The 14257-nt window shown below is 40.9% G+C and overlaps 1 protein-coding gene across 7 annotated transcripts in view; it reads right to left on the reverse strand.

Moving 5' to 3' along the window:
* The window catches only part of PPP2R5E (protein phosphatase 2 regulatory subunit B'epsilon), a 75922-nt gene extending 65143 nt beyond the window's left edge, over nucleotides 1–10779 (reverse strand). For 3 of the 7 annotated variants that reach the window (XM_030481831.1, XM_030481833.1, XM_030481834.1), the window contains exons 1-2: nucleotides 10128–10750; nucleotides 7183–7346 (exon numbers count right to left, since the gene is read on the reverse strand). In XM_030481831.1, the coding sequence (XP_030337691.1) occupies nucleotides 7183–7339 (157 nt within the window). In that variant the 5' untranslated portion in view covers nucleotides 7340–7346; nucleotides 10128–10750. Of the gene's footprint in view, nucleotides 1–7182; nucleotides 7347–10127 lie in introns of all 7 variants that reach the window. The other 4 variants (XM_030481830.1, XM_030481828.1, XM_030481829.1 and 1 more) reach the window with 3 other exon arrangements.
* Between the last annotated feature and the right edge of the window lie 3478 nt (nucleotides 10780–14257).

Below are 14257 nucleotides of genomic sequence, written 5' to 3' on the forward strand. Positions count from 1 at the left end.
CACAAAAGTATTTTATGCCAGTTCTTTGGACGGCCACCTTATCTTTTGAAAACACTTGATAAAGATCCTGAGACTGTAGCTGCAGCAATTTTTGGTTTTTCTATTTTTAAGTAGATAACCACACACACAGAAGCCATCAACCCTATGTAAAAGTTCACCACCATTTCAGTTCTTCTGAATTAACTGTTTGAGAAGACACTGGATCGACCACATCACTAAAATTTGGAGGAGGCGAGATGTTTTTAACAATCTGTTTATACTGTGGCCCCACAGACACTTGTCTCAGCACAGATGAGAGGCAGTGCACTGTGGTGTGTGCTTGGGAACTTCTCAAAGAAGCTTCACCATCAGAAAAAACCCCTCATGTAACTGCACCTGCAATGAAGACTGACATAACCAGTGAAGTTTCAAACTAAGACAAGCTCTGCCATATCCTTCTGAAAGAAGACTGTAGTATTTTTCTAAGAGATTTTCTTTAACTTCTTAATGTTTGCCCACTGCTGATATTTGTGAATTAGGCAAAGATTACCAAGATTACACAGTCCCACCACTAATCCATAAATGTCCAACCCTACCAAAACTCATTGAACTCCGAGTCCCCTCATCTATTACTTTTAAGGATTTTTGCCTGATTGAGCCAAAGAAACAGTAATAACTTGAATGAAAAAACTGTAGGTGAAAGGGAGTTACCCTGCATGTAAAAATAGTTTTCTGTCCTCCTCCCACTCCCCAGAAAGCATAAATGAAAGTGCTCTTTTCTCAGGGAGGTAATAGCTTACAACAGATGAATGTGAAGGGACTGCTTCCTTACTATAGAGCTTTATCAATGAACAGGATTAGTACCTCACTAAAAGTATTTAGTTTTAAAAACAGAACAGAAAATTAAATAAGCTCAAACTCTACACTTTATATATGACATATATCTGTGTATATAAATTATATATACTTACTATTATACACATTTGATATACAAATACAAATTTTACATACACAAAATTCCAGAGATATGAAAAAATTTACCTCTCACAACAGTAAAGTTCCATAGCAAAATCAATGAAGGCAGCACTATACTTCAACAATCATGTATACTACATAGAAATAATTGCATGGCTAAGCCAGAACTTTTATTTCTCAAAGGAAAGGAAAGTAAAGGAGGTACTTCTTACAGAAATAGGAGGTTCTATTACAGACCCATAGGGTTACACTTGAACACAGAGAAGAAAATTGTAAGATTATTATAGAAATAAATAATGCTGGTAAACATATTAGAGAGACCCATTGTACAAATACAGACTGAAAACAAAAGTTTCTAATGACGGTAAAGTCTAAGTGCTCCTGCAGAAAATTACCAAGATTTTAGACTCAATGTTGTGAAAAGTACAGAAATACATTTTACGTAGTGATTACAAGTTACTTAATTGTTTAAATAAATTTAAAAAAAAAAAGAGAGAGAGAAAGAAGAAAAAAAAAAGAAAAGAGAAAAGGAAGATGCAGGAATGATGATCATTCCTTAACATTTCCACATTTCCAGCAGGTAGACTGAGAAATTCTGGAAGTAAAACAATTACACTGAAGGCTTCAAATTAAAAAGCAAAGCAAACCAAAACAAACCCACCTTCCCCACTTTCTCACCCTCCTTCCCCCCCCCCCCCCAAAAAAGACCCAAAAAAACCCCAACCAAACAAAAAACCACCACCACTACAGCTATAGGAAAATCATCAGACCCAAAGAGACTTAGAAATAAAGACAACTGAATGAAAATATTAGAGGATCAAGGCTAAGCCGACAGAGTTTCTCAGCAACCATAGTTTCACTAATACACTGTTAAGATAAGGAGGTATTCTTTTATTATGATCTTAATTTCAAGTCAGCATTTCTACACATTCTCTACAAATGTAGCTACACAAAACTACATTTCAATTGTGGGAGACAATAACAAGCAGAGAAAAATTCAAAAGGACAGAATGTTATTAGTATATGGCCCTTTCTAAACACCATCAAACACACACTTTCTAGAAACAATCAGAAACCTTTAAGATTATTGCAAAGAATTATTCTACAACCACTAGATGTTGAAAAAAATAAAGTATATATTAAAAAAACAACCGCTAAGACCACAAGAAAAGTGAAGAAATTAATTACATATAACAAGAACCTCATACATCAATACCTCATAAGGAAAGCTGGAGAGAGACTTTTTGTAAGAGCAAGTAGTAATAGGACAAGAGGAGATGGCTTTAAACTGACGGAGGGGAGGTTTAGGATAGATATTAGGAAGAAAGTGAGCTCAGACAGTGGAACAGGTCGCCCAGAGAAGCTGTGGCTGCCCCATCCCTGAAATGCTCAAGGCCAGGTTGGACAGCGCTTGGAGCAATTTGGTCTAATGGAAGGTGTCCCTGTCTGTGTCAGGGGGGGTGGAACTAGATGAGCTTTAAGGTCGCTTCCATCCCAAACCATTCTATGATTCTATGAAGTCCTTCTCCCATTTGGGATTGTGGTCCTATTCCCATAATATAATGATCAAAAGCAAACAAGTGAAAAAGGTATTTTCTATTTTCCCTTTTTGACTATGCAATGCCCTTTTGTTGCCACTACAGCAATTCTTTAATGCCATGGGAACTGACAATTGTATTAGAAGCTCAATAAATTTCATAATATTGAGGTAGCAAAGCAATTGGTCTTGTTGACAGAGCACTTCTGTTCCAAGTGCTTATTTTAAGGAAGAAAAAATATCTAAAAATAAAAATCATACTTTGAGCTGTTTTCAACAAAAATACACAATAGTTTCAGAAAACCTGCAAGTAACCTACACTAATCATATTAGATCACTGGAAAATGTGGGAGGATGATAGGAAAACGTAGGCACACCTTGAAATTACAAAAATGGGATACATCGATTTAAAATTTAAAACAGTCTTACTTTCGGATGGTTTGCTTTACCCAACTTCTGTATTTTTAATGAGGGCAAGCGGGATGGGAACAATACTGTGAATTCTATGAAGCGTTCCATCCAATTTCTCAAGATGCTAAACGTATTCATAAGGCATATGATCTTTTTAGTCATCTATATGTATGTCTTCATCCTCTGAACACTCCCCTACCATTACAGATACTGGCAGAAACACAAATTAACTCCCCCTTATACAGGTAATACTAAAACTACTCTGTTTTCATGTGTCCAGTACTACAATATACTTTTTTCCAACCAATTGCTTTCTAACATTGCACTCCTACTGAGACCAAGTAAAAAGAGCACAAAATAAAAGTAAAATAATACACCTATCCAATGCACACACAATACTGTCTTCCTCTACAGAGCAAGCATGATTCGATGCATGTCACAAACTTGGTTGACAAATTTGGGCTGGGTTTGACTTAGGCTCAGAGGTGGAAATACTCAATCCTGGAAAAGGGCCTTTCACCAGGACTGCTCTTCCACATACCAGTTACCTAGGGCACCGGCCAGCATTGATGATACCAACAGCCCCTTTAAAAATACAGCAAAAATCAAAAGCCATAATGCACTGCAACATACACCAGGCAAGTGCCTGCAAACATTTAAAAATGCATGTGAGATTGAAACATACATAAGAGTACACATATTGAAAATGAAGGACAAATGTATAACAATTCCCATATGCACTTCTCATCCCATTCCTCTACGCTTTAAACAAAGGAGAAAGGCTGGGTTTAATATGTTCTATTGGGCATTAGTCATGTTTAAAAAGATAACTCCAAATTAGAGTCACAACACAACAAATAAAAATTAAATTTTCTGAAAAGTTAAGACTTTAGTAGGCAAACAGAACCGCTTTTTGGCTTGTGGCTTTTGAAAGCCTAAACCCAGCCCAGCAGAGCCTCATCTTATTTTCTAAATACATTAAATGTTTGTTTACAAAAAATACAATACACACATTTCTGTTAATTAAAACAGACAAACACCCCAGCAACAACTTAATTTCTCTATACTTTTTTTTCTTAGAATAAGCAATATGGAAAATTCCAGTTCTTCTTATTACATTTTCTAAGTAGCAGCTTATCCTTCAGACTTGTACATAGCATCAAAATATAGTGTCTTTTCTATTTTTCTTTCATGAAACATTTTTATTACCAAATGAACAACAACACTGACTTATCTATCTGTTTTTGCAATACAGGCATGTATGTTCACAGAAGGCAACAGACTGCATTAAAACAGTACCAAAACAAGCCATTTCACTATATATGACTCTGCCCCTAGGGAAAGGAATGAGAGCAGATAAGATGTGACAGATGTGTAGTCACGTCACTTAATACACTACTGGAAGGTGCTCAAATCATTATGGTGACAGGCATAGTATAAAAACTTGCAAAGAATGGACTAAGCATTTATCTAGCTTTCTGCATACACGATTCTTGTAATCAAAGAAGATACTGAAGTCCATAAAAGTGCTGTTTGAGAGAAGACAGCCTGGAAATGTCAATATGCAACACAGATATTTAAAAAAGAAAAAAGAAAAAAAAAAGAAGAGGGAGCATAGCATGTATGTTTCTGTCAGCAAAGCTCCTGCATCATGAATATGAAATACATCTAAGGTTGAATTCAAAGTCTGTCCTCTAAAAATTTCCTGTACTGAAGTATTTCTGAAGAGGTTTAATTAAACTTGAAATTCACCCAAAATAAGAAGTTTAAATAAGCAACTATAGATTTCCAAACAGATTTCATTTTTCTGAGGCTTTAAAAAGCTATTTTGCTGAAATCTCTGCTCTAGTTTGGTTTGAAAGACCCAAACAATAAGGATAAAACTGGAAATCATATGGTTACCGGACTTAAGTAATAGTCACTTGTTTCAACGTAAGTGTAAACCTAAGAGTTTAAAAAATTAGGATTTTCGGGCAATTGGCCAAGAAAAGTATGAAAAATGCAGGAGAAAATTTTTCCTCACTTCCTTCAGGTTTAATAATCCTGAATGTTACAAATCTAATGTAGGTCAAGAATATTTCCAAACAGTAGCATGATTTTTAACTGCAGGTATCTCTTCAGCAGAGACTGACACCATTGCTGTTTCAGATAGATTGTTAGGCCCAAATCCTGCAAATTAATCTGCACAGGTAGATCCCTGTGCCTCTGGGAATCCGCATTAAGTCAAAGAGGGAAAACTAACTCACAGGATCAGATTCTTAATTTGAAGCTGGACCACTGTAACTCATTATGACACTAATCATAAATGCCTCATCACCGATCTCTGCTCCCCATCTGTTTACTTTATCTTATTATAGTTTTATATCTCAATCCAGGGGACTAACTACAGCCATCAAATTAAGCACTTGTATATGCCTCTGTTTCTGCAAGATCAGGTCCTCAGACAAAGGCAACATTTTTCTTATGCTTGTGCACATGCCTGGTTTATTCCCTGAATGGGGCTACACAATAGAATGGAATAATCGTAACATCAATTTCTTCATTTATACAAATCTCAATTTTTCCCACTAATCCAGCCATTTAAGCCAAAGGATAAACTCCATTCACCTTCTGAAGTGTAGCAACTAGTATTTTCAAAGGAAATCACCTATATACCAAAATGACCTACAAGAGTATAAAACTGAGCTTTAAAATTACTTTAAAGGTGCATTTGCTTCTTTATCTGTCACAAAATGAGAAAAAGTCAGAAGATAATACTCACTGCAGACTACAAAGTCAAAGCCACTGGCACCAACCGATCCTACACTGAGAAATGCTGAAGAGGTGAAGCATTCCGGTATAGCATCACTTTGTGCCTCCTGTTCTTCTACTCTCCTCTCTGCTTCCAAGTTGGTCACTGTCAGGCATAATGCGGTGGGGCTGGATGTACCTTTCTTTTGACCCAGTATGGCCATTTGTGCATTCTTACAGGTATCTCACAGAAAGAAGTCCCCAATATTTTAATGACAACTCCACTAGAACTAATCCCGGAATCCTACTTTTTACTAAATTAAAAGACGCACATTAAGGTGTAAAGTTTGGGGGGGAGGGCTGGTTTTGTTTTGTGGGAGGATTTTTGCAACTTCTCTCTTCTTATAAAAAAGTGGGATTAAGAATGAAACCAAAGTGCAATTACACATTTATTACGTATTTCAATACTCTGATTAACAAATCTATCAAATAGGTAGAGGAGGGAAAGTGGGAGTTACACTTGCCCACTACGCAAAAATGGGACAAACATAATAATAAACCTATTAATCTTCCTATTTTCCAGAATTATCAGCACTAACTATGCTTATTTTCACTACTTATAGCAGAAAATAAGAATAGCAATGAAAGAGATTCACAAATCTAAATAAACCATTTGAGAATTCAGTGTAAAAGAAATGCTTCTGAAAGGCAATTCCCACTTCTTTAACAGGGAGACATAATTCTGAAAGGTGGTTTTGGCCCCTGGATTTGTACTGAAATTCAGTGACAACTGGAATTTAGGGGAAGCATTCAAGATATTACAGAGATATTGGCATTCTTTCAAGAGTACTATGCTGGATCATAATTTTCTTTCCCAAATTAGAGGTTAAATCTGCCAGCAGAAACTCAACCAGAGCTGGGATACACAGGCTCTCAAAACTGCAGTGTCTTGCCTAAGGCCTGATTGGCAGCATCTTCCCCCTTGAGAGGCTGCAGCTCATGGGACCTTTCAATTTCAAAACTCAGCAGAAGCCAGGAGCTGGGAGCTATCCATTCACAAAAGGTATGAGAGGGAGTCCCATCTCCCCACTAACACCTTGCTGTAGGGCATTCAAAATATGCCTGTGGGCTGAATTTGGCACCACTGTCTCAGGTTGCAAACCCACACGTCAAGGAAAGATACTAAAAAACAGTTTCCCTCTGCTCACAAGTCAATTTACCCTTACCAAAATTATTCTTCATTTACATCAACTGTTGAGGATTCACTACAATACTCATACATAGCCTGAGTGCCTTGAAAATTCAAGTCATGGTACAGGTCACCATTAGCATTCAAAACTTTCAAAAGTATTGCAAACAATTACCACACCCTCAAATCACAGATAAAATATTTTGTAGAGTTTAAATACATACATTTCTGGCATGTAACACTTCTCACTGCTGACAAAATCTCCCTGCGATTTCTGGCAATAGAATACTTTGAGTTTAGAAGTTGGCTGTAGAGTAAAATTGTTATTGTTTTATTTATTAAAAGTCATTCTTGATCTTACCTTTTAGCAGAGGCAGGGGAGTTAACTCGATAGGCTTGCCCTGAGACCTAAACTGGGAGGAGCTTTGTGACCTCTTCTGTCTGGCTTTTCTGACGGACTTCCGAGAAAATCCGTCTACTTTATCCACTGATGGAGGAGTAGTTGGTGCTGAGGACATATCCCTACTGAAGGAAAACAAACGTTACCAACATATTCCAAGTGGGTAAAGATTAACCTAAATTTTCAAAAAATCATCTTCTTTCTGCACCACTGTCCTATTGAGAACTCACCCAGACAGACTGGGAGCTAACCCACCAACATATGAACAAATTGTACGGAATAAACTTAATGCAACAGTGTAATAATTCTTCTCACCCACTTTTTTCATCTGTGTCTCCCATTTGCCAAAAATCCCGCCACAGAAATATTCAGACCTAATGCTGACATCATTAAGTCAAAAGAACTTCATCAACCTGTAGACTGGATGTAGGATTGTAGCCTTAACTACTTATTCTTTGGGTTAAAGTAATTTCAACTTATTCTGCAAGGGACCACACGTGTTACGGGATGGGTATACAAAAAGCGCAACTGGTTTTTTGCCATTACAGTCATCAATATGCACAGGACAAAAAAAAATATGACAGAAGAAATATTCAGTTTATTTGCCACACCTGCATACAAGATTTTATGGAAATTTAAGAAAGCATAGCAAAAAGTACTGCTATGCTTCACAATTTCACTAACACTGACAAATTCTACATATTACTTTATTATTTATTCTCCATTTTAGAAATACTCAGTTATTTTCTTGTGAGTCTCTTTATATACAGTTATTCCACCTTCTGGCATTTCTCTAAGAATTGCAGTGTGGTAACCATAACTATTCTAAGGGCATAAAGCAGACAAGGTTTGCAGGAGAGGCAAAGAGCCAAAAAAAGGTTTCCGCAAGCAAAAGTTTGTTTCCCAGCTCTGTCAGCTAGTCTAAGAAATAAGTGTTGCTCCTTCCTAAAAAACTTGCCTTTGTAGTACTCCTGCATCTGATTCCATACTACTATGAAATACAGAAAGGAAACATCTAAACAGTGAATTAATCATCCAGCTATTGTATTTACCAGCCTTGCCCTGGCTGCTAAAAAGGCCCATCACATCTTGGTGAAACACATGAGTAATACTTCAGGGAAACGAGACAGGAGGAATTTAGGCCTACATATTCCAAGCAGCTCTGTGTACAGTTAACTTCACCGGCATGTGTACCTCTGCTGAAATCGACAGAGCTATCTGTGTTAATAACAGGATCATTAACAAGAGCAGCTCTGTTGATTTCAGTAAGGCTACCCACTTGTTCAAAGTTAAGCATCGGCATAAGCATTTGCAGGATCAGGGTCTTAGAACATGTCCTTGGAAAGCATTACTCATCCTCAGTGTCTGTTGACTTCAATTACCAAAGTGACTCGTATGCTAAAAGAAGTTGATTCCACAATATAGAGAACACTTTTGAGTGCTGGTTTTATTAAAATATTTGGTTACTCATATGCTTCATAAATTATTAAATCCATTGAAAGAGACATGTTTGGGTTTGTCTTTTGTAAGAAAAGCTTTAGAAAGTATGATTTATTGCAACAGTGTAAACAAGTTCCAAAAGATAAGAACTATTTAATGCAAAATTACGTATACATGCACTAAATCTATCAAAAATGGAAGTATAAACTCCATAGCTTCTTCAAGGAAGCATGTGCAGCACCCAGAAGCTGAACTGTGCAGCTGGCATTACAATAATGAAAAAGCCTTGTTCCATCTTTTTGATTTGTAGATACGCTTTCTAAATATAATATACTATCAGCAACATGAGCCCACACCTTAAACTGGTCTTGTTTATCATCTGGGGGAAAAAAATGCCACCATCACCAGGGCATTCAGGCCCCAGCCAAGATTAATAAATTAAAAAGTCAGATAAACTGAAATGGAATGGCCTGTACTTTACCAATCCACTTCTAAGATTTCAACAGTCCACCAAAAAAACATAGAAACACAAAGTTACCTGTTACATAAACCAAATTTTGGAAATATCAGCAAAAATATATTCTTAAAACCTGAATTGCTTGGCCCTACTTCATCTCATAAAAAAAGATTCACCTCCTCATCACGTGCATCAGTAAAGTGGAACCATTTCTGCAGAAATGTTTCCATGCTCTCTCAAAATTAAATTACAAAAAAAAAATAAAAATAATAATGGGCAGGGGCTAAAGTAGATCACTCAAACTGCAGGATCATTGTGTCAGCAAGAAGCTTTACTGACACTTCTCTGCTGTAAATTTAGTAACAGTTTCCCTAACCTGCTTTATAAATTATTAAAATCTAATTCTAATTCAACAAGACTACATCCAGCCTAACAACCTTACAGTAAACACTGATCTTTTTTTCATCTCTCCAAATGAACATTCGCTTCCCTGAATACACTATCACAGTGAAATACACTGTTTCAAAGAACGGCGGGGGGCGGGGGGGGGATTATTTATTGTGTGCGAGTGGGAAAGCTGCAAACACAGCCACTGCTTCTTGGTTCTTTCAGCAGGGGATCTTAATTTATTCCCCAAGTATTTTGGTAAATAGGAAGCCACGCACATCAGATCTGCTGGTCCCCGGGGATGGGGGGGTGCAATGCACGGAGAGGCGAGTGGACGTGAAAATACCGACGGATATCACCACCGGGGAAGGAGCCGGAGGCTCGCTCCCCGCCCGGGGAAGCAGAGGTGTAATTAGCTGCCTCCCGCCTGCTGCTATCGGCTGTCATTTCCAGAAGGGAGCCGCGGAGCACCGCAGCTGGAACATGTCCTCCCCGCAGCCCCCCGCGCCTCCTCACCGCCGCCCGGCCTCCCCCCCCGGCCCGCCCGCGCCTCCTGCCCGCACCGCCGCCGCCTCACCGCTCCCCCGCGGGCCGGCGCAGAGGGACGGAGGGATGGAGTTACCTTGACTCTCCTGGTAGAGAAGCCGGAGACGGGAGGGAGGCGGCGGCTTGAGCCGGGCTTGGCGAAGCGCGGCCGATGCCTGGCGGCGGCGGCGGCCCGAGTATAGTAAGCGCCGGGCTCGGTCCCTGCCGCGGCGGCGGCGCAGGAGCCTGTAGGCCTCGGCGGCGTTGGCGGCCTCCCCAGCGCAGGGCGGCGTTGGCGGCGGGTTCAGGAGCGGGCGGCTGCTCGGGCTCCGCTCAGTCCCATGCACTCGGCGCGGCCCGCTGCCTGCGATGGCTGCTGCCTCTTTCACATTCCCGGCGGAGCCCTGCGGAGGGGCCCTGAGGAGGCGGGGGGGGGGGGGCGCGAGGGGAGCCGAGTGCGGGCCGAGCCGAGGGGGAGCGGCGGGCGCGGCGCGGGCGGCCGTGGGGGGGGCAGGCCGGGCGGGCGGCGCGGCGGTGCTGCGAGGGGAGGGAAGGCCTCTTCCGCCGGCGACTGGCTCAGGTGAGAGGGGGGATCGCGGTGGGCTTCGGATTCGCGCTCCGGCTCACTCCTATTGTCACTCTCAGCGGGCTCCGGCCATGGCACTCACTCTCACACACTCACTCACTCACTCACAACCGAGCGTGCTGCCACCGCCCCCCGGCCCGCGGCCCGCCCCCCGCGCCCGCCCACTGGAGCCTGCCGCCGGGACGCGCCGCCTCATTGGCGCCCGCCGCCGCCGCCGGGACAGTCGGGAAAGGGGATCGCTGCCGGAGGAGGAGGCGGTGCTGGCTGGGGCGGCGGCTGAGCCGGGTGGCTCGTCATCGCCATCTCTCTTCTCGTCTCTCCGCGGGTCGGGGGCGCGGCGGACGAGCAGCGGCGGCTGCCGCCAGAGCGAGGCCCGTCGGCTGAGGTAAAAAACCCGGCAAGGCTGAGGTAAAACCCTGCTAACGTTGAGGTAAAGCTCCTGTCCCGCCGCACTGGGCCTGTGACGGGGGCCCAGAGCCCTCTTCCCGGGGAGGTCAGTGGGCGGGAGGCGTCTCCCTCCGGCCCGACGCCGAGCCCTGAGGCTGGCCCCGCCGTGCTAGAGGCTGTGCGGCCGCCGGAGGGACCGAACCGCCTGAGGCACGGCCCGCAGTGCCCTCGGTTCGCCCCGCAGCAGCGGCTCGCTTCTCGGCGGCAGGGTTCTGCAGCCCTGCATTCCCTGCCTTTGGGTTTCTTTAGCCGCTGTGTGATTGCTTTCTGAATCCTCTTGCGCCTTTTTTTTTTTTTAAGTGTATTTATATATATAGCGGCCAGCACAACGAGTGTTTGTAGATATTGTTAAGTATCATAAATTTTGTTTAAACTCATTTACCTGGTAGCTTGGTGTTTGCTGGTTCTGTCTTCTTGCTCCTTTTTTTCTTTTTCAAATAAAACTAATGGTGTTGATATGTCTGTCATGTTTGTAAATAATATCCACTATTTCCTCTGTGTTTCTGGAAGAAAAAAAACCCAAACAACTATTCGTATGAGCAGCAGTGCTCCTGTGTTGATATGACCAAAAACCTCTGAGGTACAGTCATTTTTTTTTTTAGGAAATGGCTTCAAGGGCAGTTTGAGAGCTGGTTGCTTTGATGGGTCAATCACATTCCCCCCTGTTTGTGCAGGTAATGAGTACCTGAACCTTCTGAACGTTTCTGATCCTACAGAGGACACCTAGTTTCTGTCCCACTCAGCTTCTTGATTCAGCTTACCTTCCAGGTACATGAGTACCAATGTCGGCCTAACAGAGGATGTGGGACTCTGGCAGGCTCGATTTAGAGTGATTTAAGCTGTTGTGAAGCTATTTTCATAATTGCTGATTTTCAGCCAGGTAAATTCCCTGGTCTAGCTCACACCGAGGAACCTGGAACATTAATTAAAATAAAAGCTCAATGCTACCGAAGTACAGCTGTAATGGACATGAACAGTATGCTTCTTGCGTATCATAAGAAGTACATCTCTCCCTATCTTTTTTTAACTGTAGACTAAGCAATTCCACATCATTTCAATCCTTGTGTGTCGCAGTTGTAAACCTCTTAAGATGCTTATTTCTTATCTCTGTGTTGTTTCAAAATCATTCACATCTTTTTTGAACTGCAGCACCCAAGACTGGAAACAGTACTACAGTTAAAGACTCAACAACTCCAACATCTGCTGTCATGCCTGTTGCAGACTACATTCCTGTTTACACATGCCAATACAAATACTTTTGAGTCAGTATGATCTACTCACAATTTTGCTCACCTGTTTTACCCTTGCATCCATTTCTGTTGACCTACCATGCCAGTCATTTCTCCCTCAAGTAGACAGAAATGCTACTTGAGATTTTTCTGCAACAGCCCAAACACTATCCTTTCATTTTTCTCGCTGGACAGATGGACAATCAAGCAGTCAAGACATCTTTTAAAATGAAATTCCACATGATTTTATGTCAGAAAACTGTAGAATTTGTCATTCTTTGTAAATCAGTTGCATTCCTCCGAAGAATTGTATTTAAAAGCCAAAACTTAACTAAAATTGAACTGTTCCACGGTTACAGAATAGTTGTGTAAGTCAAATTTGGAAGAGATATGTGTACATATTTGTAAATTCACTTAAACCAACTTAAACCAAACCACCTAAACAGTCTAAGTGCAAGCAGTGGTTGATAACCACAACTGGTAAGTGTTCAAGGCCAGGCTGGATGAGGCTTTGGGCAACCTGGTCTAGTGGAAGGTGTCCCTGCCCATGGCAGCGGGGTTGGAACTAGGTGAGCTTTAAGATACCTTCCAAACCAAACCATTCTATGACTTCATGATTCTCTGATAACAAAGAATGTAGGTCAGGGGATTTTATACCAATATAAGGTAACATTTGGCAAAAAACGGTGTAACTTCCTTTGCTCCTGTCAGTGAGGGACAGAACCTGCATATACATGTGTTTTGCTTTGTTATATGTACTTAATTCTGTTAGTTGTGTTCATCAGTGGCATACTTTAATTCTCAGAGTTATTCACTGCCCTGTGTGCTGCTTCTGATCTGGACTGAATAGTGCAATGAGCAGCTTGTAAAGTTATTGATAGTGTGCTTTGCAAATGGTAAGTCCTAGTGCAGTCTGATGGCTAGACTGGCTTTATAGATGAAACTGAGCATGTCATTTTATATGGTCATGCTTTGGTCTTCGCAGTATGAAATGAAATCCGTCTTTTTAAACCACTAAGAATCTAAACCTGAAGCGTGTGATGTGGGCGTTTCTTAAAATAACTGCCACAGAAGGGATAAAAATCAAGACTGACCACTGTCCAGGTCCACTGGCCTGTGTACACAAAGCTTTTTACTTCTCATGATGTCTTTAGAAGCTACAGAATTAGTTTTTCGGTATAGCTGAACAAGCTGGTAAATAATGCATTCAGCTAGTTTATTTCGTATATGAAAAATGCATCATGTGGTATGTTTTGTCCATTTTGATTGTGTAAAGCATTTCTATGATGTATTCTATATCAGGTGATGTTTGTATGGTAACAATTCAAGAAAAATACAAGCTTTATCAGTGAATAAACAGCAGTCTTGCCTTTTTGTTTTATCACTTGTCCAGCAGAGTTTACAGAGTTGCCTTCCCTTTTATTTCCAGGTTGCGTTCTATTTTTCCACTTTGGTCTTTGAAGTCTCCATCTGTGAGGAGATTTAAGACCACAACAGAAGATATGAATGTAAAACTGCTAATATTTCAAAGGAGCACTGTTATGTGGCCTTCTGCTACTCTCTTTAGTCCGTATTTTGTAAAAATTGCTACTTTAAAAATGATTACATGAATCCCAAGCAAAGATGGAGAAGAAACAAGTAATACAGGTGTTTTACATAGATGTGTTATCTGTTTATATATGCATTTGTATAAATACGTACAATATCAATTTGCAAGTATAAAAAATAACTGTCATCAGATAAAGTTCACATGACCAACATCTCACAGACAAGTGTGTAGGCATATATATATATAAAAATATATATGTGTTCAATACCTGCAGTCCTTCCTGAAGACCCACAAGCAATAATAAGTTATTTGATCACTGGTTCTCCATTGTTATCAAAGACATAAGACAAGCCTATCTTTTTAAAAAGTTATACTGCCTTACTGTCCTATAAAAGGGATTTTAAAATATAGCTTAG

Source organism: Strigops habroptila, chromosome 4 (assembly GCF_004027225.2).
Source record: "Strigops habroptila isolate Jane chromosome 4, bStrHab1.2.pri, whole genome shotgun sequence".
Lineage (NCBI taxonomy): Eukaryota > Metazoa > Chordata > Aves > Psittaciformes > Psittacidae > Strigops > Strigops habroptila.